The sequence below is a fragment of the Onychostruthus taczanowskii genome, unplaced genomic scaffold (genome assembly GCF_017590055.1).
Source record: "Onychostruthus taczanowskii isolate IOZ18803 unplaced genomic scaffold, ASM1759005v1 scaffold3, whole genome shotgun sequence".
Classification (NCBI taxonomy): Eukaryota; Metazoa; Chordata; class Aves; order Passeriformes; family Passeridae; genus Onychostruthus; species Onychostruthus taczanowskii.
The window spans coordinates 18,017,466-18,045,293 of NW_024500349.1; the positions used below are offsets into that span (position 1 = coordinate 18,017,466).

General features: G+C 38.1%; 1 protein-coding gene across 1 annotated transcript in view; it reads right to left on the reverse strand.

The window, feature by feature from the left end:
• The window catches only part of RBM33 (RNA binding motif protein 33), a 150,478-nt gene that overhangs the window by 42,796 nt on the left and 79,854 nt on the right, over positions 1 to 27,828 (reverse strand). Inside the window, exons 10-13 of the mRNA XM_041408407.1 lie at positions 24,517 to 24,722; positions 22,389 to 22,698; positions 17,087 to 17,145; positions 787 to 946 (exon numbers count right to left, since the gene is read on the reverse strand). Coding sequence (XP_041264341.1) covers positions 787 to 946; positions 17,087 to 17,145; positions 22,389 to 22,698; positions 24,517 to 24,722 — 735 coding nt within the window. The remainder of the gene's footprint in view (positions 1 to 786; positions 947 to 17,086; positions 17,146 to 22,388; positions 22,699 to 24,516; positions 24,723 to 27,828) is intronic.

A 27,828-nucleotide genomic window follows, 5' to 3' on the forward strand; every position in this document is an offset into this window, starting at 1 on the left:
CTGAAATTTTCAGAATGTAAAACTGGAAGTATGGGATGTTTTAATTAAAAGAGCTACCCTCAAGGTTATGTTTCTCTTGTTCCTGTCATTTGTGTATAAAAGGAATTGATCCTTGAAAGACTGGCACAACTGGTACTCTGCTGGAATCAGCAATACCTTTTGGAAATTCTACTTTAATAAAATCAATGAAGGATTCCAGTGATTACAATTTAAACCGCAGAAGAACTCAAAGCATTGACACCATTTGTTGACCAGGTATTTAGCACATTTTTACATATTGTACATGTGTAAGATATTTGCAAAATATTGTATATATATATACATTACATATATGTGGTATAAACATGCATTTCCTCTTTTTTTTGCTAGGCTGTATCATTTTATCTAACCTTAACAAATTTCTCACACTACACACACAGTCCAAGCAGCTTAAAGAGTTACAAGAAACCCAAGTGTATGGAGAGTACTTGTTATCCAAATTATAACAAAGTGCAACAACTTCATTGCAACAATCACTTCGATATTAATTATTTTTGTGCCCATATAAATATCCGGACTCATGGCAGTTACAGGTGAAGACATTAAAAAAAGTAAAAATCCACATCAAAAGAAGTAAAAATACACTAGACAACCAGAATTTCTGGCATGTACCAGCCTGAGTACATCAAATGGGATCTTCCAGCCTTCAGGTTGTTCTGAACACTTCATGTTATGGGATGTGCAGTCACAGTGCAGTAACTTTACAATAGGTGGGTGCTAATTGTTAATGGGATTGAAAATGCTCACCTGCTAAGAAGAAAGGATCTCTGTCCTGAGGAGGTGGAGGAGGGAGTGGTGGAGGTGGTGGGGGTGGCCCTCTCCACTGGTCCTGGATTGGCAGCCTCGGGGCCTGGGAGAAGTTGGTAGGAACTGGTCCAGGTGTATGCTGCTGGAAGTCTGGAGGGCCCTATTTAATAAGGCAGAATTAAAATTAAGGCTACCATACAGACATTTATGTACTGTCTGCTATAACTTTTTTCTCTCAAAAATACAATTGCTGTATGAATTATCTCCTATCACCTGTACAAACTGACAGCCCTTACTGAGTCATTCCTTCACAATGGAAGACACATTAAACCCGAGTACAGTATCTTAAAATGAATTCACAATGTTTTAATAATCACTAGCACCACAGGAATGCCATTTCTTCTCAAGCTTATTGAAATCCATGCAATTATTGACCTTCTTTCCCATTAATCCAAAAAAATCTGAATGTCTACTTTAGAAGACATTCCTGACATTTATCTTCATAAACCATACTATTCTTCATTGTCAATTTAGCACAATGCAAGCTACAGAAGGGAGCAGCTTTACTTAAAAAAAAGGGGGAGGGGGGGGAAGTACAATTTATGACATCCAGAAAATTAAAAGAAATAATCTTTCTAAAAGAATTAAGAGGAGAGTAACATTTCTGGCTGTTCACAGTTTAGCATCTGAAGCATTTTAAGAAAGAATACTAAATTTTCTTTCTTCCAGTACGGCATTGGATATTTTTTCTTTTTTAAATGCCTTTGCTTATTGCAGGAAGCAGTATGTCAATACAAAAACAGAACTCAGCAGAAGACACATTTAATTGAGTAATTCACACTACAATTTTTTTTCCTATCAAAATTTGACAAAATACATTGGCAACCTCTGATCTACAGTGTAAGCTTTGCTTCACATAAATTATATTCTCAACTATTTCCTTATTATGTGAGTAAAGCAAGTAAATAGTGAAAATGCCTGCGAACATATAAAGATTTGCTTTCTGTAAAGATTCTAAAATCAGTGGTGGGATCTGTTCTGTCTACATGTGACGCTCACCTTGAAGCTTAAAATTTTCACTGCTGAAGACAAGCTTTTCAAAACAGATTCCAGACTAAAAGCTCCCTGCTAAAGTATTGTCATCAGGAAACGGCCAAACAACTAAGCTGCAGCAGCTTATCTTTTATCTCTTGAGTTGCCCTCACCAAGGGTATGCACAGTCTCACCCTATCACATTTGTACTGCACAAAGATTGGAATTTTAGGATAAGAATTTCTCACACAGCAACAATGGCCCTGGAGCATATTCACTTTGAAAGCAGCACAAGACAGTGCTGCTTTACAGCCTTCTACCAGCACAATACAGCTGGGATTGGCAAGGCCCAAATAAGTAGATGAGAAGCACCAAGGATCAGATCCATTATTAAATCTGTGGCCTTCCTGAAACACCTGAATGGGGACATGTGAGATACTAAAACCTCTTATTTGGGACCAAGACTGTGACTACTTATGTCATTATACAGCCATCAACTGTAAATACATTATCATTCCTAGAGATTAAAGGGTCTATATCCCCTTGCCAGTGCTTCCAGTCAGCCAGTCTCCTGTGGGTATTTCATTTAGTGAAAAGACATTATATTACACTCAAGCATGACAGTCCTCATAACATACACACTGTTTGTAGGAGGAGCTCTACACTTCTGCAAGTGAACAGTCACAACACACAATATTCCTGCTACCTTGGAACTGACTGCTGCCTTTGAATTTCACAGGCTGTCTGCAAACAACAGCAGCTGGAGCAAGAAGGAGCTGGAAAGGAATCCTACTTTTCTGAGATGGAAAAAAGCGACATTTATTTGTTCCATAAAAACCTTTTGGGTTCAGCTGAACAAGGATGTTGAGCTGCTTTGCCCTTCCCTCATGTTGAGCAGGACAGCGCTGGCTGCCTGCCAAAAGATCAACTGAACACAAACCTTGAAGATCCCGACCCTTCACTCCCAAACCACACCTCCAGCATCACTGCACATAGCCAGTGCAGCCATACTTTCAAAATAAGGTTGGACGCATTCCCTCATCTCAGAAGCTTTGGTGACAAAAGCCTATTTCTCAAAGTACTGCTCTTACAGCAATCCCAGGGAATACACACACAGTCCTTCCACATGCTGCACATCCTTGAGGGAGGAACCCAGCTGACCAACTAATTTTTAGCTATTTAGTTATTAGTTTAGCAGTGGATAATGTACAAGGTCATTGCAACAGGAGCATGGGAGAACCCAGTTCTACAGGGCTCTTTTCACAAGATGGTTTTAACCTTCCATCTGATTTACAGCATGTAGTCATACGCTCATCTTGCATCTCGGGACAGAGCATGGTCTTGACAACATTTTCTCCCCATTTTCAGAGCTTGACTCAGAAGCTCTCAAATTCCTCATAGTTTTTCCTAGACATATGCCTACACACATCTTAGTCATTTGTAGAATAGCCAGCAAAAAACAAATGATGTGGAAACTTACTGAAACCTGGGCTAATAAATCTTAAGTGTCACATATCTGCCACCCGAGCTGAAGAACTGGCAGCAGCAATGATCTGTCTGGGCTGGGTTCCAAGCACCAAATGGCAGGGCAGTGATCATGTTCTCCTCTACCTGCTTCTTCCAAACTCCATGTATTCTGCCCTGGTTGAGGTAACAGATCCTTATTTGTCTCTCCTCTCACTCCTGGACTTCAGTTTAAGTGCTAGGCTGAAAGGCAACAGGCTTAGGCTACAAACTAAGCAGCCATCTCTGCTTCTCAACCACATTTATAACCTGGTCTCAAGTATCTTCTTTAATATTAATTCCTTGCCCAATTTGCCTTTTTGTTCTCCTGGTCCTGCCCCTTCAGATACATTCTCTCATCCCCATCATGTCTTGCACTCTGGTCAATGGCTCCTAATCCCAGCATGCATCCAGATCCCAGCTTCCAGACTCCAAGCTGCTGGTCTTGTGTTGTGGCAGCTGGTCAAGCCCCTGATTTCCTTGTCTGTACACTTACACCAGGCCATCTCCCCTCTTTTTCCTGCCAGGGAAGCAGCAGGCACAGGTTGAAAAAAATCCAGTATGTTTATTATAAATAAAAAATCCTTTGTACCAGCCTTCCCTCTTCTGCCAACCTGTACCTTCATTATTATGCCCAGATTTGTCTCCTCCTAAGGCAGCCCTGAATTGCAAATGTATGGGAAGTCCTGTTGAATTTCACACAGCCCTTATGTAGTGAAGCATCCTCAGTGCAGCCAAACTCAATTTTCTTCCTTGGAAACTGAGCAATAATAAAACATTTCTAAATAACTCACTTGGGCACAAAATATTTTTCCACCATTTCAGTTTTGGAATTAAAGAATATTTGGAAAATTTCAACCAAAAGGATTCAAAATGAGGCTAGCAACCAGCACAACACCTTGGTTTAGGCTACTATTACACACACTGACAGCAGCTTTATATTTGCATCATAAAGAAACCTTCACCAAAGTCTGCTACTATTACACACTGACAGCAGCTTTATATTTGCATCATAAAGAAACCTTTATGAAATAAGCTTTAAGTAAGTTTTAGAACTGCATAATACAAGGTCATTTTAAGTCTTAGAAAGCTCACACAAAAAAAAAAAAAACAAAACAAAACAAAACAAAAAAACCCCACAAACCAATAACTTAGAAGACATTTTACTACTGAAAATAGTAGCATACAGCTGATTTCAAGCTCCCTGTGATCTGTACCTAAGGTGTCCGGCCATCTTAACAATCAAAACATTTAGTGTCCTCTAAATATCTACACTGATTTTACCCAAAATAACAGTTATCCAACTGTTATCCAAAAACTGGTGTCAAAAAACCCCAACAAATGCTCACTAGGATACATTAAGAATTTTTTTCTCTAGTTAGCAGTATATGTCATGTAAGTACATGCCACAACACAAGTTTGGGTCAAAATAACTCTTAGAACAGTCCAAGAAAGAACAGGAAGGAGATATCTGAAGTTTGGAACTCTTCCTATTGGCCTCTCTTTTTTTCTGTCCCTAGCAATGCAATACTCGAGTTCTTTCCGCTTTTTAAGATTCTAGATTCACTGACAAATATCTACTTATTTGATTGCTGAGCATATTTTAACTTTATGTGTGTGACATTTTGAAAAACTACTAAATTATGACTGATCACATTTCTTGGCTGATAACCAAAGGCCTATCATGCAAAATTAATTGCAAAGACATTTGTTATTTGCTGGGAAACTAATTACTAATGTTTGCTTCTAAAAAAAAAAAAAAATTAGGTTGATTCTTTCCCTTCTTGCAGTCATGACAGACTGACCTCCACTTCTTTCCTAAACCAGCTTTGCTTCTATATCCCTAAAGATAAAAACTTCTGCCCTAAATAACAGTATGAACAGGGAGGGGGAAGCTTATATTTTCATACCTTACATTGCTGAGATTTTTCTTCTGAAAAAGCTCCCAGGATAATTCCAACAGGAATTCAATTGTGCGATTGATTAATATCACACACTCCATGTGAAACTAAAACTCTAACATTCAACTACTTCCAGAATCACATTAACTTTTTTTGAAAAAAGAAAATACATAAACGATGATGGGGGGCTTTTCTAAATCATGAGGTCTTTGTCTATTATTCTCAAATGATATTAGTTTTTTTCCAATTCAACAGAAATACAACAGTACTACCACTTCAACTTTTACTTATGTCAAGTTCTAATTGTCCTAAAACCAGTAGAAAGCAATATAACAGTTCTCCATTGCTTAAAGCTTTTGAGGGTGGGCTTGGTTCTTTTTTTGTGGTTTTTTTTTTTTTTTTTTGTGTTTAACAGTAGTTAAACTACAATTTTAGTAATGGATTATTTTACCATTAATGTTAAACTCTACATTCAGCAAGTATTTGTTGCTAATAACCCCCAAGTGCCCTCTGGTATTTGGTGGAAAAGACCACTCAGAGCTATTTAACTTCAAAAATTAATGAAGAGCAGGTGCAAAAGCCAGGTTTCATAATGGTCTATTTTTGATAAAATAAGCATACTGTAACATAGATGCATAATAAATCTTTATATGCACAGTAGTTACTCCCATTTTTCATGGTTTTGCTATCCGGACAGTTTCAAATTACACCCAACTATTCAGTACAGACAACAGCTAAGAGTCCCTGCAAAAAACATTTTAACTGTTACTTCACCATTATTAAATCTTCCAGGAAACTTCTTTACTCAGTGTTCAGAACACCTATTTTTAAGCTAACAGGTGCCAACTTAAAAAAGAAAATTGCAAATTCATAAGATCAGCCATGGCTCCAAGGTTCTACATCTCAGTCCAACATTGGGACCAACTCTAACACTGAGGGAAAGGACAAAAATTTATGTGCCTGCCCAGTGAGATCCCACAAGGTTGGTTCACATTCTTACAGAAATGGTTACCATGACAGCTCTACCAAATGTCCCTAAGAATGACCCAGCAGACATCTGTATCTTTTCCTGATTTTAAGGAAAGCTCTGAGCTCCATAATTTAATTTATCCTCCTGCAATTTTATTTTGAAAATTCAAGAAGAAAAAAAAGGTGGTGCATAAGAATATAAGACCTGAGGTCTAGAAGAAAATTTCATTGGAAATAGGATTCTGTGTAGATTTCTTCAGAGAACACAACCACAGACATTTCAGAAATACTTCAAAGGAGAAGATAACACTACAGTGAAATGCTACTGACAGGTATTTTGTCTTAAACCTTTGATTTGCTGGTGTTTACTCTCACCAAAAAATGTACCCACTCTTCCTCCCACACACACCGTAATTTACTGCACTTCAGACTGACATTTTTATACAGTTCTGAATAACTGCAAGTTGTACAATTTCTCCTTTTACTAACTTCAATTATTCAGTATAGCTAAGGCATAACCTACACCTTATCAATCACTTTTGGGGGGAAAAAAGGCAATGCAAACTTGTGTCTACAATTCATTAGTGTTGTGAATAGCTCATTGAACATGACTTTCACACACTCATGCAATCCCACCTTCTGAAAGAACACGAGGTAAGGTTACTAAATCCTTTCAAAGAACTGCACTATTTTGCCTTCCTTTTATCCCTTTAAATATCCTTCCTAGTTAAGAAATTAACATTTTCTCTCATACAATTCTTACACAAATTGTACTTTTACTTTTCTGCATCTCTTGTTAATTACATGATGTTATCTCCAATAATCTATTCATGAAGCACAGATAACTTTGGTTACCAATAAAAGGGAAAACTTAGCATAAATTGCTTAGCACAAAGTTAATCTTATAAAGCAAGGAATAAAGAGGATCTAACAGCTATTATATGATTTATCAGCTTCTCTAAAAGGGTCACTCCACTTTCTTCATGAGACTAATTAAATACCTTAACAATGTCATTGAAACGTCATGAATCTTTCAATAAAATACACCCTGCCTGTACAACATGTTTTCATTTATTAATCTCACTTAAAATGCAAAGAGCCAGGAGAACCCCACTGACAGTTAAGCAGGGCCACTCAGTTAATTCTTCTTATATGGTTTAAATGCAAAGAATAATGACCACTATAACCTATGACAATTAAAACTATAGCCATCTGTCACAAGATGTTAATCCTCTTATTTCAGCAGCCCCCAGACTTTTTGAAAAGCTTTCCTAAACTGCCTACCTTCTGTGCAAGAAACTGACTTTTCATCCTCTTGTGTAGGAAACCCTGCTCATATATCTTGGATATGGTTCAAAAATTTCCAAGAAGAAATATGTATCCGTATCTTCCATGAAATATGGGTCTTCAAGTTTCACAGTATTTTCTTTTAGTTTGCACAGCATACAGAAAGGAATGACTCATGGAAATTTTTTATTATAAAATTGATACTTTTAAAATACAGCTTCAATGATTCAGTATTGTTGTTCTGATGTCTATGACAATCATGTAAGTCCATCAAGGTGAAATAAAAACTAGCAAGCACCATGGTTTTCTCAAAAGATTAAGGATAAGGATAAGATTTAGGATAAGGATAAAGATTTAGGATAATATCACCTAATATAAAATACACACCTTGAATTCATGCCAATCATGGACAAAAAAGTTCAGAGTGCCCATAAAAGTCCAGACAACAGCCTTATGCTACCCATATATGAATATTTTCAAAGTTTCTGGAATATATTTTCTGAGGGGAAAACGTATAGACATAGCCAAGCACTGGTTCAAGTCTGTGGACTGCACAGATCCTGGCACTACAGGCAGACTGTCACAGAATGGGCTGATATTTTCAACTGAGCTGAAAGTAATTTTTAATATTAAAATGTATCCCGTAACTTGGACAAGCTCCTCTCTGATACTACACAACTCCAAGAGATAAGAAAGAGTGTTGGGAGGCTTAGGCAGAAGTCCAGGTCATCTGCAGGAGAAATCACCAATGCCCTATTTCAGTGTTTAGGGTCTCAAAGAAGAATTACAATGTCAGCCAACATGGTAAACCAGTACAAGCAAGGAGAGAAAGGCATGGAATCCCCTGTTATTTAAGCCAACTCGTGATCAAATAGCTAAAATAAGTAACACAGGCAATTCAGACAGAGATGGGTATTCCCAGCAGACTGACAATCCCTAACAGTTCAGGAGACTAAAGCTAAAAATTTTAACTATTGCATACTAAAAGTGTCCCTTTTCAGCAAGTTTCAGGGCATCCCCACAATACATCCAGCAGGAACAGATTCATGTTGCAAATGGAGACAAAAACACTCCCAACTTCAGTGTGCTTCTAAGAGAAGCACCAAAGCAGATGGGCCCATGAGCAACCACTTCTCCACAGGAGAACAACTGCTTCAGAGTCCTTAATGAAATACAGATATAGAAAATGTACTGGTAAGGAGATCCCAACTCCAGATTTTAATTCCTAATTTAAAGTGCTGATGTGCAAAAAAAAACACATTCCCATCCATCCATTTGGTATGGATGAAGCAGAGTGCCTCCAGCAGAGACAGGCCATAATGAGAAATAGTTTTACAGACAAGCTGTTGCAACTTGCACAGACTGAAGGGAAGAGTAAACCCAAACCTCTTAAACCACAAACCTAAGGAAGTTCTTCAACACTAAATTCTTAAAACTAATTCATCTGAAGATTCAGTTTCACTTAAGTTTGCAATCCTCTGCAGGAGTGGGGTATAGAATAGTGCATGATCATTTTTGTTTGGTGCCCTCTAAGGTTAAGTACAACACAAACTGGGAAAAGACTGTAAGAGACATTAATGTCATTTAGAACAATGAACTCTCCCTTGAAAGATGAGGATTTCATAATCATTTAGAAAAAGATGGTAAAATCTTTCTGCATACATTTTGTGCTGACAGCTAACAGTTTTATGTAATCACTTAGAAAAAGATGGTAAAAATCTTTCTGCATACATTTTGTGCTGACAGCTAACAGTTTTATGGATGTGTTAAAAATGAGGAACCCCTTCTGCTGTAGAACTAATGAGATAAAATCTTTTCCTTGGACTTTGCAGAAACTACCCCATGGAAATATTATCACGACATTTACATGTATCTTGGTGGCCTGCAAGTCACTAACAATTAGAAGGAACCCCTTCTGCTGTAGAACTAGTGAGATAAAATCCCTTGGACTTTGCAGAAACTACCCCATGGAAATATTATCACGATATTTACATGTATCTTGGTGGCCTGCAAGTCACTAACAATTAGAAACAACTTGAGGCTACATCTAAACTGGATCATGAATATCAAATTCAAGATTTCTAGATTACACTCCAAGCTTGAAGTTGCAGTTACAATTTCTTTAAAAACAATTTCAGAACCTCAATGGGACCTAGGGATTATGCTTCTCTCTTTAACAAGAAATGGCCAGGCTGCTTCAAAAAAAGTCAAGAAGCAGCCAGCTTTATAGAAAACAAAAATGAGAATTGCTGCTACCCTGGACTTTGAAAAAGACCTGATTATTTAGTAATCAAATTACTGGATTGATGGTTTTTAGTTCTGCTACGAAATCTCATTTTTGAGATGTTCTGCACATCTCTGACCTTACAAACACACTGATGTGAGAATTTTAAATATTCAGAGTTACCAATATGCCTGCAAGTACTATTCATGCATTGGGTAAGAAGGCCTGAACATTTTCTTCATTTTTGGGTATCCTACAGTCAACCCATAATATCTCTCTGAATTGCCTTATTTTATTGTAACAGTAGTGACTTACTGCTTTATAATAAAATGAAGCACTTTCCCTTTAACATTCTAAAGAATTAGCAAGAAATGAAGGCACAGAAGGTGAACAAATACCAGTTTATAGATTTACTCTTTTTTCATATTGTGATGACACAAATGTACTGAGTTATCTTTTAAAAGAACATTTTCTCATCTCAGTGAAATAGCTTAAGATAACTCTACTATCATCTAATACTCTCTAGTATTATAATAGATACATTTTAGTTCTCTATTCAGTGTTTAAGCTCTAGATTACTCTTGCTATACTGTACTCAGCAGACTGTATATATTAATTGAATTTCTTTGCAAGTCTTGATTTCCGCAAAGTAACTCTTTAACAGTGCTTAATTAATGGCAAAATAGCACATGCATAATACTTCTCCCTCTTTGCACTGATAAAAGTTTGTGCTTTGCTTACAATGCATTTTTTAAAAGCTTCACATTTCATTCACATAAATATACAAAAACCAAAGTACAACCTATATATCTAGATAAACAAAAACTATTTTACTGTCAGGGTGCCTGAGCACTTGCACCATCCTTGGAGATATTCAAAAGCCATCCACACTTGGTCCTGGGCAACTGGCTTCAGGTGGCCCTGCTGGAGCAGAGGGATGGACCAGGTGACCTCCAGAGGCCCCTGTCAACCTCAGCCATTCTGTGATTCTGTGTTTAGCAGGTACTAAAGCTGAGATTGAAGAAAAACTACCATCTTTAACACAGGGAGGAAAAAAAAAATCAACAACACTGGTTTTTCTTGGCTGTGCTAAACAGCAATCACCTTACAGAAAGATAAATGACAGTAAAATATAAATGCACAAGTTTTCTGCTCCATTTTACTGTCTACACACCACGTGCACACTGGAGCCAACATGACAAGTTAAAGGGTTACTGCATTTAGAAACCAGCTATTTCTCTCTTATTTAATAGCTGTTACCATCATGTTTAGCTGCTGCTGCTCCTCCTGCAGATGGGAATTCATTGATATGATTAAATTTGATGGTATGATAATGTATGGTAATCGTGATTAATCAGAAGCCCACTAGCAAATGGAGGATGTTGGGTATTATGTCACCTGCATTTTAAACTGCATTCCCTCTATGGCAGCCTGACAATACTTGACAGCTGGAGCGATCTCATGCTGCATTTGCTTGCTACTACTTATGGATCTGATAAGAGAAAGTGCCCATCATTCCTTCACTATCTTAAGTGCTGTAATTACAGAGCTTTGCAGTCAAGTTGTGAAAACCGTACCTGTTAAAAACCAAAGCCTTTTGCTAGCTGCTGAACAAGCTCTGTCTCACATCTGCAAGGGCTATAATCTGAAAGAAATGTAATTTGATGCAGCAGTCTCATTCAAACATGATTTGCATGAAATGCTGTGTAAAGCAGTATCCAAGAAATGTCAATCAACACCACCTGATACCATGTATTCTGTTAAATGGAAACAAAATGCTTTCTACACTACCTGTGATCTGCCACAACTACACAGCGATAAAGGGAAAATTTCATTTACTGTTACTCATTATAGTGAAGCCATAGCTAAAGCAAAATAATTGTGAGGAAGTAAGAGAATAATTTTCACAAGTGGCTTTTTATTTCCATTAACAGTTTGTCTCCTACACATGTTCTGCTGCAAACATGTACAGGTTACTAAATATCAGTTTAAAATGACTGCCTGTGGTCAGATGCAGGACCCTAATTTGTCCTTACTATGTGGACGATGAGTCCACATTAATAACAATTGCTTAAAAACTCTTACTTGCATGTAGCAACTCAGGACTGAATTTGAAACAATGGGGGAAAAATTTTGTCCCTATTTGCATTTCCCACAACACAAAACAAACACTTTTGCAAGGAGTTTTGTTTTCAAAGGCACTGCAAATTTCTGCCTCTACATCCTGTAGGAGGTGGTGCAGCCACAGACCCAGGCCCACTCTAACACCATTAAGCCAACCCATATTTGCTAAAATGATGGTGGAGTGATCCATGTCAGTCCAAGGATCACCTGGAAAAAAATATGTAAGCTGTATTCCAAGGTACCTTTTATAATTAATTTGTATAGCACTAATACATTGCTTTTTTAAAAAAAATGTTTCAAGCAACTGACCACGAAAGCCAGCAACTTCTGTATCATGCAATGACTAGTCACTTGTTTAAAAACTTTTCACAGATTAAATCAATAAAGAAGTGTTTAAAAACAGTGTCTGGAACACAAACAACACTTGAAAACTCAGAAATCAAATTACTGATTCCAGAAATGATGGGAAAAATTAATCTAAACTGATCAACTGCCTTTCTCAGCATCCATTTGAGACACCATTTGATGTGCTGGAGATCAAGTGGAAACATGTTGAATGAGAACATGAAGAAAGTTTACTAAGATTTTTTGCTGTTTACGGAAAAAAAAAAGTATTCTTTGAGATAAAGATTATTTTAAAAATAAGTTCTAAGTTCCAAAAACAAATAATGTCAAATCCCCCTGGGAATAAAAAAGACAACATTGGCTATTCACAAGGGCCTGAGGATAAGTCACCCTGATAAAGTCTTAAAAATACTAAATAAAACATTATTTTTGATTTACAATTCAGCTTCTTCAGACATTAATCCAACAGCTATCTGAAAGACACCCACCCAGTGCACCAGGGTGTGCTATCAAAAGAGAAAAGCTTTGTGCATTAACAAATAGCAAAGCCTTACTAGCACAAATCAGTCAGGTAGACACTGGTGCCACTTCATCTTGTTCTTGGTGCCACTTCAGACTGTTCCCAACTTCAGCTCTGAAACTCAAGTTGACCCAAGGTAGTCTGGGCTGGGCACCTGCCTGGCTCACAGCACACCCAGGGTGACAGCTTAAGGACCACAGCTAAATGAGAATTCATCCCAAGTTCCTGAGAGCTCTGCTGGCCAAAAGCACACAGCTCCATTACCAGGCTCTGCTCTCTCTGCAGCAGCTGCAGAGGAGGATCCAGGTCATGGACAGAGGGGAATGGCCTCAGACCTGAGAATCCCTCTCTTCTGCCTTTAGCTGTGAGGGGCATGTTCTCCCCAGCTTCCTCTTCTCTCCAAATGCCCCACGCTCCTGCCACAAATCTGGATGCTAGGGATAGCTCACAATTTCTGGCTGAAGAACACTGACACCCTCCCTCTGCCGCATTCCATCCCAAAGTGGGCATGACAACACTTCTTTCACTTCTGTATGTCCCCAAAATACTGCACACATGTCTCAGGTAGTACTATTATTTCGGTGTTCATAAGTTTAAATAAATGATGTGTGAAGCCAAAAGCTTCTATATGTTTTTCTTCAGGCAAACACTGAAATATTTCAGACATGGAATGTGCTGGTGGACTCAGATAAGCTGATGGTCCAAATTTTTTCAACCCTTAACTTCCAGCTTCACACTCACTAATGCTCTGGCCTCTGTAACAGTCAGTTAGCAGCAGTCTTTATATAATAAGAAGTGTTTTGAAATACCTCTTCCATTTTCTATTTAATCTCCTCTTCCCTTGTTTTAGCCCATCTTTCTTCACAGAACAGAGGAATTGAAAGAGAAATTAGCCAAGATAACAAACACTGGATGAAGTACAGAAATCACAGTGGTCCCTCTTGTGTACTTTAAAACCCTCCAGCTCCTTTCCCTGAGGCATCCACAAGAGTTAGTAAATGGGTCAGAAAACGCGTAAGAAGTTCAGAAGAGCCATATCAGCAATCTGTAAATAAAGTCTTCAGTGACCTTCCTGTGAATGGATCAGTCTGCAAAGCAGACTGTTGTTTGTGAGATACCAACTGTGACACTGGGACAGAACTCTGGAAAGGGCCTCTTAACCACTTTAAAGCAAAGGCAGATGATAAAGTCAGACCTTGAGAAGGACTCCACCAAAGAGGTTATTTAATCTGTTCTTTAAACTGTTTAAAAGAAAACATGGTTGGCACTTGCACAGGTCCAGGTTAATTCAAACCATGCTTTTAGACTGGATTACTATGAACTACAGGCACGAGGACTGTGCAAGTCAGACAAACAGAATTCACATCTGTAACTCCCAGATCCCACAAGTGCACCATGTTCCTCAGCTGTGACACACCTCAGATCCACCATTCATTCAGTCTTTATCAGTTGCATACAGCTCTCAAACACCACTCACACCAAGTCAACTCAAATGCTTAGAGTAACAGGTAGGACAACAACTTGATTGCTTAATTCAAGATTACTGTAAGTGTTCAAATAACTCTGTGCACACAACACAGATTCATTCCTTTGTATCTTCCAGTACTCCCTTTCTAAACATTCCAGGAGTTAAGTTTTAAGAAAGAAATAACTGAACAATGGAGCTCTACCTTGAAATACTAAAATTGAGATTCAAGATTAAGGGAATTTAATCACCCCCCACTCTAAGCAGGTTCTGTCCTGAAAAACACTAGCCTGACACAGCACTACATTATTTCCTATAATTTAGGTCTCACACCATATGTTAACACGCTCATTACAACTTTGTTAAACCCTTCAATTACATCCTTTGGCAGAAGGTTGTAAGATTTAACCATTACATGGTTACAAAGTCATTTCATCAGCCCTAAATTAACAACACCTGGTTTCCAATAGATTTATGACTGGCAATTGATTAGCCCTGATTGAAGTTCTTCCCATATTTGGAGCACACAGGCTCTCTGCACTGATAGCTTTCTCCCCTAGATAAGACAGAAACTCAGAGACACATTTTTCCTTCAGTTATGGCATTGCCCACTTCTGGTCTCTTCTTGCAAGAATTTAATTACTCTTCATCTTTCCACCTCTGTCACATTCAATCAAAAGAAACCATCCAGTTCAAAGTTCAAGGGGAAAGCAGACTGCAAATATTTAAATCTAACCTCACTATCTTTTAGAAACAAAGCAATCAGAAAAATCAGTTAACTATTATCCTTTGATTATGCAATCCTAGAAACAAGAGCAAATTCAAGTTATTGCATATCCAGCGATTCTTCATACAATGAAGAAAAGGCTGAATGAACTGTACATAGTCTGGAGTACGTCTTTGATCTTTTTCAAATGGCTTGTCAAAATTGTCTAACCACTACTGCATTGCTTTAAGTCAACATTTATACATAAACAAGTGAATTATAATAGCACAGAGGCATCTGACATGTAACAGCAAAAAAGGTAGTTCTGCAAGATAAAACGTTAGTCAGAAAGTAAATTTGTCTTCAGCTCAAGAGCTAACATACTACATTTAATAAAACAAACATGAGATATGTACACAGTGACACTTAATTCCTAATCCTAATATGACTGATAACCCATGCAAAATTTATAAAGTACTTCAGAGGGGAAGTCCACTTTATAACTCAGTGAGCCATGGAAAGATGAAGCAACTTTCTCAGGGTCATGCAGCACGTTACTGCTGAAGCAGAAAAAAAGCAGTCAGGGCAACCAAATGACAGTGCCAGACCCTCGTTCTTAAATCAGCCCTCCTCCTCCTTATGAAAATTTAATTATACTGACTCTTTTCTGGTGCACTTCTTATATAAATAAAAAGACAGCAAGCAGTCAAGTTTTTCCTGCAGGCTAAAGGAGCAAGAATCTGACCAAAAAATGTTCAGTTTACTTTATTCCCTTTTAAAAACTGCTGCATTTAGATTAGTTAGGTTTGCAATACTTCTCAACTTGCAGCCCCAAAAGTGAATAGAACTAAAATCTAATTTCACACTCAATTTTAAAAAAAATTAATTTCCCATTTTTCTACGCTGATGTAAACACACTTCAAAGATGCCAATTACAATGCCTTTACAGATATTCCTTATCCTCTAATTTCTTTTCCATCCCAAATTGTATTTACTGGCAAATCAACTTAGTATCAAAGAAAAACAAATGCAAGACACTTGTTTTCATAACAATTAAAACTACTTTCAAAATGTAAATAAGGTCTCTCCATAATACTAAAGACTGCTGAAGAAACTATTTCCTCTGAAAAACACAATATTTTTAATTTTTAAAAAAGCTCAAAAATATTTTTTTGAAGATATAACATGAATTTACTTAATGAAACTGTGCATTTTAACTTCATTTTTTAAGACTTTACAGAAGAAATGCAGCAATGTAAAGACTGTTTCTCTGCAAAATATAGATACCACAATTTCTCAGCCATAAGTCCTGTATGAAAAATATTCTGCATTAAAAATAAGCAGGTCTGCACTGGGTAATCAAAAGTCACAAAAGGTTTCTGAAATGTGCTTCTTTCCAGCACATCTGATCTCTATGCCAGAGATACTATACAGACGTTCAGACATCTATTTTCCTCCTTCAACACTGCACACATCAACATATCTTTTGTGTGTTTTATATATTTGGGAAGCATAATATACAAGTTTTTACTTGAAAATACTTTAGGTATATTGCAACCTATGTATTTTGCTTATTTTGATACCCTGCTAACAATTTCATCTAGAAATTTAGGATAACAAAACTGAAATGATGAGAAAAGTTCTAGAAGCATGCACTCCTTCCATTCACAGAGTTTAAAAAAAAATATGAAGTGAAATTAGCCTAGTGAAGCAGCTAGATGTCTTGTTTGTTTTCAATATTAGAAATGTAAAAGAAAGCAAGGTCATGCAATGCCAGTTCTATTTTTTATATAAAAACACGAGAGTGTTGAAATACCTTTAGTAATGATTGCTGCATTTTACAATAAATACATATTACTGCTTTTTAAGCTTAGGGATTATTTCAAATGGCCTTTTATTATATCAAATAAAATAAGGATTCTATTTATACAGAAAGAGTCGAGTAATAAAATGAAGCCCATATTCCTTAAGACAAGATGCATTCATGCCTTTCCCACTGGAGAGACTGGTTCAACAATTTTACAGTTAAACAGAATTAATTCTACTCTCAAAAATCCATTGACCTTAAGCTTTTAACAAACATTTTCAACTGCAGAGTGTATTGTCAATATTTACAAATCCTTAAAATTATATTTCACTAGAACAGCTTTTATTTGCTATATTAATATTTCCTTGCAAATGTATGCTTATCCATATCAGAGAAGGAGAAACAGCTGCTACTCACAGGAAATCTCTGGGGTCCTACAGCAGGTCTTGGCTGGGCAGGAACTGGCAGCAAGGGCACTGAAACAAGAAGCACCTTTTAACACCATTTGTTTTACCTAACAGTTGTTGTAGTTATTTCCAAAAGCATTTGCAATAAAAAGCCACGATTAAAATCTGCTACTTTTACTCTCACATGTCACAGTTCCTACAATTAACTTCACCCAACCGTTCCCTCCCCTACAACATGCAACAGGGCAATTAGGATTCTCCTAGTTAATTTACATAATTTAGTTCTGCTTTTTCCAGAATTAAATTGCTCCTTGTTGCAGGAACGCAAACTAGAACAGTTATTCAGCCAAAGACATCCCTTAGACAAAGCTGACAGAGACACTAACAATAATTTCACGTCTCAAATAGAAGGATACATGATTAATTTGCCTTCTCAACTTCATGCCACTCAACATTTCCTAGGCACGTCCCGGTCTCACCACAAAACTACCACAAGAAGCATGGACATGAGAGACACTAAATGGTAAAAATCGCTGCTCATGAGGGTAAAATGAGGCAAGCAGCTGCAATTAACAGCACACAAAAATTACTTAGTCTGTCTGGCCTTGCCACCACAGTGGTGTGTGCAACAGTGATCACAGAACTGCTGATCTCAGATGAAAGACAGTGATTGCACAGAGATGCCGAGAAGAATCAGGAGACCTTTTCCTGAAAAAATAACCTCTAAAACTAGTATTTCAGGGGGATTAACATGGATGATCTGTCCTTACAATTGCACTTTGAAATGCTAGTCACAAAAAGCTATTTCCCAAAACATTCACTAAATGTTATGGCAAAATGCACAAAGTGCTACAGCTGGATCACCTTGGGAACTGAACCTATACTCGAATCTCGAATACAAAGTGTAACAACAGCTTTCCTATTTTCCAGAGCACTTTTTATTTCCTCTCACAGTTGTGTTAAGTGGTTAAAAATACAAACATTTTCATGTTAAATGAAAGGCCTAGAGAAGTTAAATAAAGCATTTCCAACCACATAATGTGTTTGCTCATTTGCTAAAAGCTTTTACTAAGATTCTTCTCTAGTTTGTTTTTAGCACTTCTGAAAGTGATAGGGAAACATTTTCCACAGGCAGGGTTAAACACTGACTTTGCAGACAGCTACTGTGTTACACTTCAGAGCAGGAAAGATACTAAGAAATGCTTCTCGTTGGAGAGAGAAGTTGGGTGTATTTCCCAACACAGATGTTAGCTACGATGCCTCAAAAATGCCTTTTCCCTTGGAAAGCAAGGCACAAGAACTAATGCATTAGTGGGTTTTTTTTCAGTTCGTGTCCATGTCTGGCTTCTATCCACTTTCATTAGGTACTTGTGGTTTGCTGGTTCAGAGACTGATGGGGTAAACTAATTGCAGCAGTCTTTCAGCACGGGAGGACTGTGTGCAAGCTTTGTATCACATTACACGAGAAAATGACTGGAGTAGTTCCATCCTGGCTTCCAGTGAACATCTGTCGGTATCAAACAGCCATCGCCACACAGAAAAAAATTGGTGAGATGCTTTGACAGACCTAGTCCTAAAATAGTTCAGGTATTACAGGTCAAAGAGGCATTGAGAAAAATAGCATAAGGTGGGAAATGTAGAGAAATGTCAACTGAACTAGAGTCTATTTCAGTACCCTGCAGTAGCATATAAATTAATATATTTACATATTTTCAACAAATTAATTTAATACTCATGAAAGATAGTAGTTCAAACTCTGTGCCCTTTCAATCCTTGGACACTTGCTTAAGCAGCAAAGAAGTCTCCAGCCCTCATTTTCCTGATGTCAAATATTCCATAGGTGTGAAAAGTATTCAAAAATAATACACAGCATGTTGCAAGGCACTATTTTAAGAAGATTAAATTGCTTCTTGCTATAAATTCCAACACTACACTGGAAAAGACGAAGAAGCAATTCCCACACTGATTATTCAGGAGAATTACAATGAGATTTTTCCCAAGACACCAAACAGTTTTCAAAAGGTAAATGGCATAGTGAGCTGCCATAAACTGCTCATTAGTTCATGTCAATTTTGGCAGCACCACAGGATCCCTGAAATAGTTACTTGAGATATAAACATTTAAGGGGGAAAATGTAACACCTATTACCACAGGTTAAATCAGTACTTCACAGTGCATCTATGTACAGTTCTCCTGCACTAATAAATAGATCATACTCAAGTTTGGACACACATTCAGCAAAAAATTACTACCTACAACTCAAAAGTAATTTGCAGAATAGGACACAAAGAAAGGATAAAACTATGAGAAAAGCTAAAAGACACAGGATTCAAATGCCACAGCAGGCACAGCTGAACACCAACTGTACAGTACCTGCAGCAGGTACCCACAGAGATGCATCTTTTAGAGGTTTGATAGACCAAGTCCTCAATCATTTATGAAGCTTCAAAGACTAAAAATAGCACCAATCCATTTGAAACAAAACTGACTTGAAAGTAACTATTTTTTTCAAATCAGGATTCAAGGCTGGGCAGGGAGATGGTGGCCACTGTAAAGAGATTTGTCTTTGAAACATCAAAGGAATAAGCCAATGATAGGATTCTTCAACAGTATTTCTACTCCTTTTCAAGCTGAAGTAGCTCAGAGCTCTTATACATGGTATTTTATTCACATGAAAATTTCGTAAAAATTTACAGGAGGTTCGAGTCTATCTTAGAAAATACTGAAACAGTCGACGCATTTCAAGACTAACTCAAACCAAAAAGATGTTTAAAAAGTGTATTTCTATGATCTGCAGTTAGGAAGAGTATCCCTGGTGCTGACAATTAGAAGTGTGTGAGCTTTATCCTGCCATAAAATTAGAAAGGAAAAAATGCCAGTCTACACTAAAACATGACAGCACACCATTTAAATTACCAGAACCTAAGTGTGCATATCATGCACTTCCAGACATGGCATTTTTAGCTTGCAGGCATCACATTTTCAACAACAGAATCCCAATAAACTTTGGAGAATACAGTCAGATAGGTGCAATGTGTAAAACCCCTCCTGTATCTGGAAACATGTTCAGCCAAGAAGGGGCAGGACATCATCAAGAACACAAAGTCAATCTGATATTTCATCCTTCCCGTTACCCTGAAAGAAATGATGATGCAAGTGAAACACATCCTTTTGTTGCCAACCACCAGTCTCTGCCTACTGGGGCTTCAAGCAGATGGATTAAAGGAAGACTTTTGAAGAGGAAGTTTGGAACAGCACTTCCTACACTGGAATGTCTATCTACCATTTGCCTGCAGTGACTGCTTTAAAATTCACATTAATATGCAAATACCACTGAAGATTTTAGAATTATGCTCATTTATCTACAGAAAGCTCCTGATTTCCACCACATTTTCACATTTTCCTTATGTGTACAAGTGTTTACTTTCATGCAACATAACTGTACTGCTACAGATCAAGACTGAGATGGCCACTATTCTCAGTCACTGCAGGAGACTCAGCTTCTCTAATCAAGAAGATGAAATTTCTACGATGACTTAAAAGATCATATTTAATAGTATGCTGCACACCTATTAGCAGAAAAATTCAGCAGTCTTGCTAAGGACTCTTTCAGTAAAATAAATGACACAAAGGTATTTCATATGAAGCAGCTGTCATCAATACACAGAGCAAAGAATGTCCCTGCTGAATGCAGGTTTTAACACCATTCAACAATCTCAACTCACTCTCCAGGGCTGCTCAGTCTAAGAGAACACCTGAATTTTACAAGCCAAGAAATGAATGTGGCACATAAAGTCAGCAGATGTAAGATCTAAAAAACCCAAGAACACCCTCCCCTTTACAAATCCAACAGAGAAGACCTCCTAATCTGCAGGAGGTTCACACCTTTCTGGAAATAAGGATGTGCATGAGGACTGAAAAACAGACGTGAACAAGATCAAGCAAGAAACCTGCAACAGCTACAGTGCCACAGACATAGTGGTAAAGCTGAGAAGAGCCTGAAGCTGCCCAGCAATGTGAAAAAAAACTCCTCAGACAAAAGGAAGAAAATACACTGGAATACTTTTGACATTAGGCAAAAGCACAAGCCCTCAGTAGCCACTCCCAGGATTATGATCACATTTGCCTACCTAGATAGAAAAGATCTGATACTGTTTCACAGGGACAGAGAAAAGGCATCTAGAATAGTCTAAAAGTAATTTTTGCTTCTCATTAAACAGTAACTTACTTTGGTAGTGCTAGAAAAATGCACAGAAGGTACAAATCCACAAATAAAGGTTCTTTTGGAATGTTTCCAGATAATCTGTCCTGATGCATAGTTTTGTGGGAAGCACCACAGGGAAAAGCAAAATAAACTCTCTGACACAGCTCCTACAAAGCCATCTGTGAGAAGCAAAATACACTGTCAATATTCTACCCTGCCAAATTCCTGCTTTTCACTGGTCAAATCAACACAAAGCCATCTGTGAGAAGCAAAACAGACCTGCATACAGTCAATATTCTACCCTGCCAAATTCCTGCTTTTCACTGGTCAAATCAATGAAGCAAAGATAGCACTGGCTTGGAGTTCTGCTGATGTGAAGGGGGGGAAAATACAGAAAACCTAATGGTAAATATATATAAATACTTATGTATTTCTTTAGTCTGTCTTGTACCAACACAATCAGAAGTCAGAGCTATGCAGGTTTCTTTTTTTTAACCCTCTCTGGGATTAAACACTTCCTAAATAAGCAGTATTATGAACAGCTTTGCTGAGAGCTACCCTAAGAAGCACAGCCCAAATGTTTGTGTTAACTTAGAAAAAAACATATTTGCAAATCAAAACAATTACAGATAAGATTTTGTGAAAGGAGAATTGACGGCATGTATCTCATCAAGAAAGGACAGCAACTGGTATCTTTCACAGAGCAATTACATTGCAAGGAGTGCCTCAGTACCCTCTCACTGAAACTGGTAGATGGTCCTCAAAATTCTCAAATTGCGAAGTACTTTCCTAGTTTTGAAAACTGACACTTATTGTTTTTTGAAAAGCACATTCTCTTTTCAGTTTCCATTTTTACTGCTCTTCTCAGGCTTTACATTACAATAGCAAACATGGTAAAAGCTGAAAGGGCTTTGCCTGTTCAGTTGGCCAGAGTCCAACAACATTATGTCTTACTTCAGGCAAAACATTTGTTTCAAGCTTCAAGAAAAAAAAACCAGCAGCCTGAAGCACATTTCCATGAAGTGATAAACAAACAAATTGTTCCATCTCTGGCAAAGAATGAGATGAGTCAGGCTTGCATGACTGGGAAGGTGTTCAGAAAGCTCACCTTGCACAGGCGTCACTACTGTCCCCTTGAAATGCGGATTTATGTGGATGTTCTTCGGCTGCTGAGGTGTCACTGGAGGGGGAGTCATCATTATTCGAGGTGTTTCTATCTGAGGGGGCATATGTAGCCCTGGAGGAGGAGAAGAATGATGCTGATGCTGTAAAGGAAGCAGAGATTGTAACTGTTGCTGCTGCTGCTGTTGTTGCTGCTGCTGTTGCTGTTGTTGGTGTTGTTGCTGCTGCTGTTGCTGCTGCTGGAACAGACTCATAACAGGTTGCTGGTGTGTTGGAATTAACCTCTGTGAGTGAGTCTAAAGTCAGACAAAAGAACAGAGTCACTAGGCTTTAAAGTTAAAATATTCTGACATAAATGAGCACAAAACCAAGACATCTCTGGAGAACAATTAAAGTCAATTATGAACAGAGAAACTTCTTTTCCTTATAATCAACTTCCACTAAAAACCATCAGCACAGGAAAGCAAAGGAGCAATCAAAAACATTCATGTGAAGCAGAAGACAACAAAGAGCAAAGAAGCACAGGGAATGCAGACACATTCTCTCATTTTTAGCACTGAAACTGTCCAGTTTCATATAAAGTCAGGGCTCTGCATAGGTCAGTGTTATTAACTGCAATAAGGTTTATGTGAAGATCACTAGAAATCTGAGTCCTAGTACCAAAAAAAATCCACTACATTTTGTCTCATGTATACAAGAGCCTCTCCGAGATAACATGCCTAGCACTAGCAACAAAAGTCAAAATACAAATTCAGATATCAGTGCAGCACAAACTGGAATACTCTTCAGTACCAGTGCAGCACACCTATCCATACTGCTTGAAGAAAAAACTCATTCAAAGTTATCTTTCAAATATATCCTTCCAAACACAGATGAAAGTCTCTTGCTGCTCAACTCTCAAAAACAAATGGCGAAAATCAGTGCTAATAAAAAAAAAAATAGTGTCTCTTTTCAGAGACATCCTTCTGCCTCTAAAGTCACTGTTACTAGATCTCAGTTCTAGACCAGCAACTTCCAAGTGGCAGTGCAAGAAGAGACCCAAAGAGGCAACCTTTTAGCAACAGAGGTGTGACAGACTGTTTCTTGTTTCTTTCAGTGTACATAAAGCAAAGCAGCTACATAGTATGCACAATAAGACACTGTGATGAACACAAAAATATTTACATTTCAAATCAAAATAGCTTGCAATGACTGCAGTAAAACAGAAAAAAAAATTACTCAACCTTCACTGCTTAAAAAGCATGAAATACACTACTGCAGGGCTCTCAAGCACTGAGATATCCACCAACTCCTGCCAGTGACCAGCACCTACTTACTGCTGCTGGAAAAAATCACCTTTGTTTAACACAGATGACCTTGTCCTGCAAAGATATACACAGACCTTGTTCTACAATCTCAGCTTCCAGTATATTTTATGACAGTGAACAAAAATAAGTGTTGACCTCTTGATCACTTGCTGGAGATGGTTTTGGTTTTTGTAAGGTTTTTTTTTTGATGGAAAAAGTAAAGTCTTACCCTTGTGATACAAAGCACAGCAGAGAAATAGAAAGCAGTAACAAAGCTAAATTTCATTTGAAATCCCAAAATAATAACTTAACTAGTAGTGAAGTGCTGATTACTGTCCTAGGGTTTTATTTACCTCCACAGTAGCATAGTTTATATGCAAATAGATTTTTTAAAGAAGTATCAGCAAAAACATTACCTTGACAGAACCCAAGAAGTATTTCACAGAACTGTATTTTTTAAACCACATTATAATAAATAATGGGGGACTGAACATGCTTCCATGTTGCATGTAGACTTCTCAGAGGAATTTAGTTTTTCCTCCATCCTTATGCAAACCAGCAGGTAAATGTGACTGTGATTCATCACTCAAAATGCTCTTTTCCTTTGGAGGTCTTGAGATTGCTCAAGGTGAAGCCAGTAACAGGACTAAGCACATACTTTACTATCATCACATCACATAAAGCCCATACTGCCTAAGAGAGCCCTGAAAGAGCAGAAGGTCTACACTGCAATACATATTCCACCTTTGCAAAGATTCATGATTTAAAATGCATTTCTCCACAACTTCCTGTAAGGATGCTCAAAGAACACTAAGGATTGAAAGGTACCATTGATGGCTGGTTTGGCAGCAGTGCAGGCCTGTGATCCTTCATTCTTCCCCTATCATTATTGTCTCTCCTTTGTTCTCCCATTCCGTGGCACATAACTGAGCCTCCTCTTCTCCCTCCTCTCCTGGAGCCGTATCGCCCCTGCTTAAGCTGCCTTTCCCTCTCTTCAAATTCACGTAATGCTGCTTGGGCTTCTGCAGAAAGCTCTGTTGAGAGAGAAACAGGGAAAATTATTGTAGCTTTGTGCTGAGAAGGTGGAAAACACAATGACAAATAAGACACTGCCAGAACTACAGAAGAATCCCTGCAACTAACAAAGTTTGCAGGCGCTTTGATCTCCTTTAGGTGGCATGTTAACATTTCGTTAAAGACATATTTACAAGGAAAAAGCACAGATAATTCTGTCTTCTGCAAAGACAAAAAGCAGCAGATAAATGAAACAAACATGAACAAAAAGATTTGGTTGTTTTCTTTTTCAAGATGGTATTGAAGTCTGCCTTCTGATCTAAGAGGAGGCTGTGTGTGGGTCCCCTCAAAGTTTTGTTATCTTTAATATCTCTCTTATCTGCAGATGTCAGGCCAAGACAATGAATCTGCTGTAAACTTTACAGTAAAGGATCTGTTGAGTCTTCCAAAAACAGATTTTATGCACCAGACTTTTCTGCACATTGGCCTATTCCCAAGAAGGACATTCTGCTTGCTGAAGTGCTTCTAGTACATAACTACTTGTTTTACTGTATCTGGTTTAAGAACCAACTCTACTTCACAAGTGGTAATTCCACTGAAGAGAGAACACACATTATAATCTGTGCTCAGCTCAAGTCAAACACGTGGCTGCTGGTAACACCCACCCAACTCACAACACAAGTAAACACCAGAAAACATGTGGTACTCAGCAAAGATGACAAATCTGCTTGAAGCCCTGGACAGTGCTGACATAAAGCAAGAAATGATGCAGTAATAGCCCCAGATAATGAAATCACTTGAATATACAGAAAAGGTCTAAAACAGACTCCAGAAAACACACCAGGAAAGTATAAGCAGAACCACGCACCAGGTTTCAACCTCTTACAAGGGGTAATAAACTTTAACTCAAACATGCAGCTGAATCTTTCGCCACGTGCTAGTCAGATCCTTTGTTATCCCTAATATTGATTTCTGCCTCTAACAAAGCAAAATTAAACTACTAAAAACAATTACACTCGTGACAAATAAAAGCATATTTTGAATTAATATGGTATTTACTTGTCAATACTACACACAGTGGCCATAATATTGGAATTAAAGTAGTTAGTATCTGGCAGGAGACATTACTACTGTGTCTCCACACCATTAGATAGCCTCTCCCAAGAATATATAACTAAATCAATTAGAAAACTCTTACAATTTCTTGTGAGCTATTTAAACCACCACCATCTTTAACATCTTCATAAGTAATCTCTATCAGGCTTTGAAGTCGAGCATTGACAGAAGGGCAGAAAAGGGTGAGCACTGAGCATTCCCTCTGTGGCAGATGTTCTTACTTTGCTGCAAAAACTACCTGCATGACTGAGCTGCAATGACTGTAAATTTTCATGTCCCAGTTTTCAGAAGTATTCAGCACCTCCACAAAGCAGGAGCTTTTCAATTTTTAAAAGTTCTGAACTTGCTGATGGCCTGTAAGAACACAGCAAACATGACAGACTTCTAAAATCCCAGGATCTGCCCGAGTTTCCTATTTCATTTTTGTACGTTGGTGATGAGGTAAGTTTCTGAACCTCCTTTTCTCTCACTCTGACACCACAATTGAATGGCATGAAGCCTTAACAAATACTCTTATGAAATGCTACCTTTGCCCTCAAGGCACAGCTCTCTGCCCAGCAGAGCCCAAGAGAATCAGGCTTTACCAGAAAAATCTTACAGAATGCTTAGAATGAGGGAAGGAACCACAGTCCCTCAAGTCTTAGGTATGAAATGTGCATTTCTGACAAAAATTAAGAGAAATGTACTCTTGCCCAAAGCAGTTAAAAGCATTAGAAGGAAGCAAAGCAACTGCCATAGCCATCTTTGGCTGCCAGGGATCAAAAATGCTGGTTGGTGGGAAAAACAAAGCTCTGATTTCAAGTCTTGCTCCTCTCCACACCTGAAGCAAGCTGCATGTCTTCAGAAGCCCACAAACACTGAAGGGCAAATGTGGGCTTTGACCTGACCTGCCTGAAAGACAGACCCCTACTCTCCATACATCCAAGGGGGAAAACAGTGCCACTATGTTGCAAAAGAGTAACTCTCTTTCCCTTATCCAGAAATTATCCAAGTCCTGCAGGGCATCCTGGGTGTTCTGCTGCTTGGAGAGTTGTTTTGTTTTCCCAGGAATAGGACAGGCATCTTCCACACTACAACCCTGAACTCAGCACTGGAAAATAAAGTACATACCAATGATGGCCAAGCAAGATAAGAAGCAAGTTCCTATTAAATAGCTTAGAAATCACATGTGAGGAAAGTAATTTTTAATGAACCTGGGAAGAGAGCTAGGCTTCCTAAAAAGCAAGACTATGGCCAAGTTTCTCAGCCTCTTGAGCACACACTGAAGCACACTGAATAGAAACAACTCTGGAAGAAAGGATGGGCTGCTCCAAACAAAATTACTTCAGAGCATTGTGTTGATTAAGCTTGGGGAAGGGATGACAGCATCCATGCAAAGTCAAGTCTGTCAATCTTGGATGTGCAGAATCATTCTCTTTAAAATACATAAATTTTTTTCCTTCTGACTTTACATAACATTTCTCAAATTTTTAAGGCGGTGTCCTTAAAGGCACAGTCCACACGCTCCGTTTTTCAGCCAGAGTAGAGACCAACTTTGGAAAAAAATCCCAAACAAAACCACACACAAATTCACATTCATACTGCATCTATGACCACAGAAGTACAATATAACCACTGGATTTCAAATATAACAAGATCACATCAAGCAGACTTCCTCCACAACATGCCACTGAGGGCAACTGTCCAACCTGTGAAGAATTTTGTCTGGACACAAGTGCAGGTTCAGAACCCTCTTGCAAAAGTTAAAACTGATGCCATGAGCACCTCAAGTGCTGCATGTAGCTACACACCACCACACAGCAAAATATAATCAGCTCTATTATGAGGGGGGCTGCATATTGAATTTGAGAGCACTGTGCCCCTCACACAGGGATCAAGCACAGGAGAAGAAATGGGAGATGGTTTTGCAAGGAGGGAAGCAACAAAAACAGTCCCTGCTTCCCTGAAAGCAACCTCAGACTGCTCAAGAAAAGAGGGGATGAGCAGAGGAAGAAGAGATTCTCCTTCCTT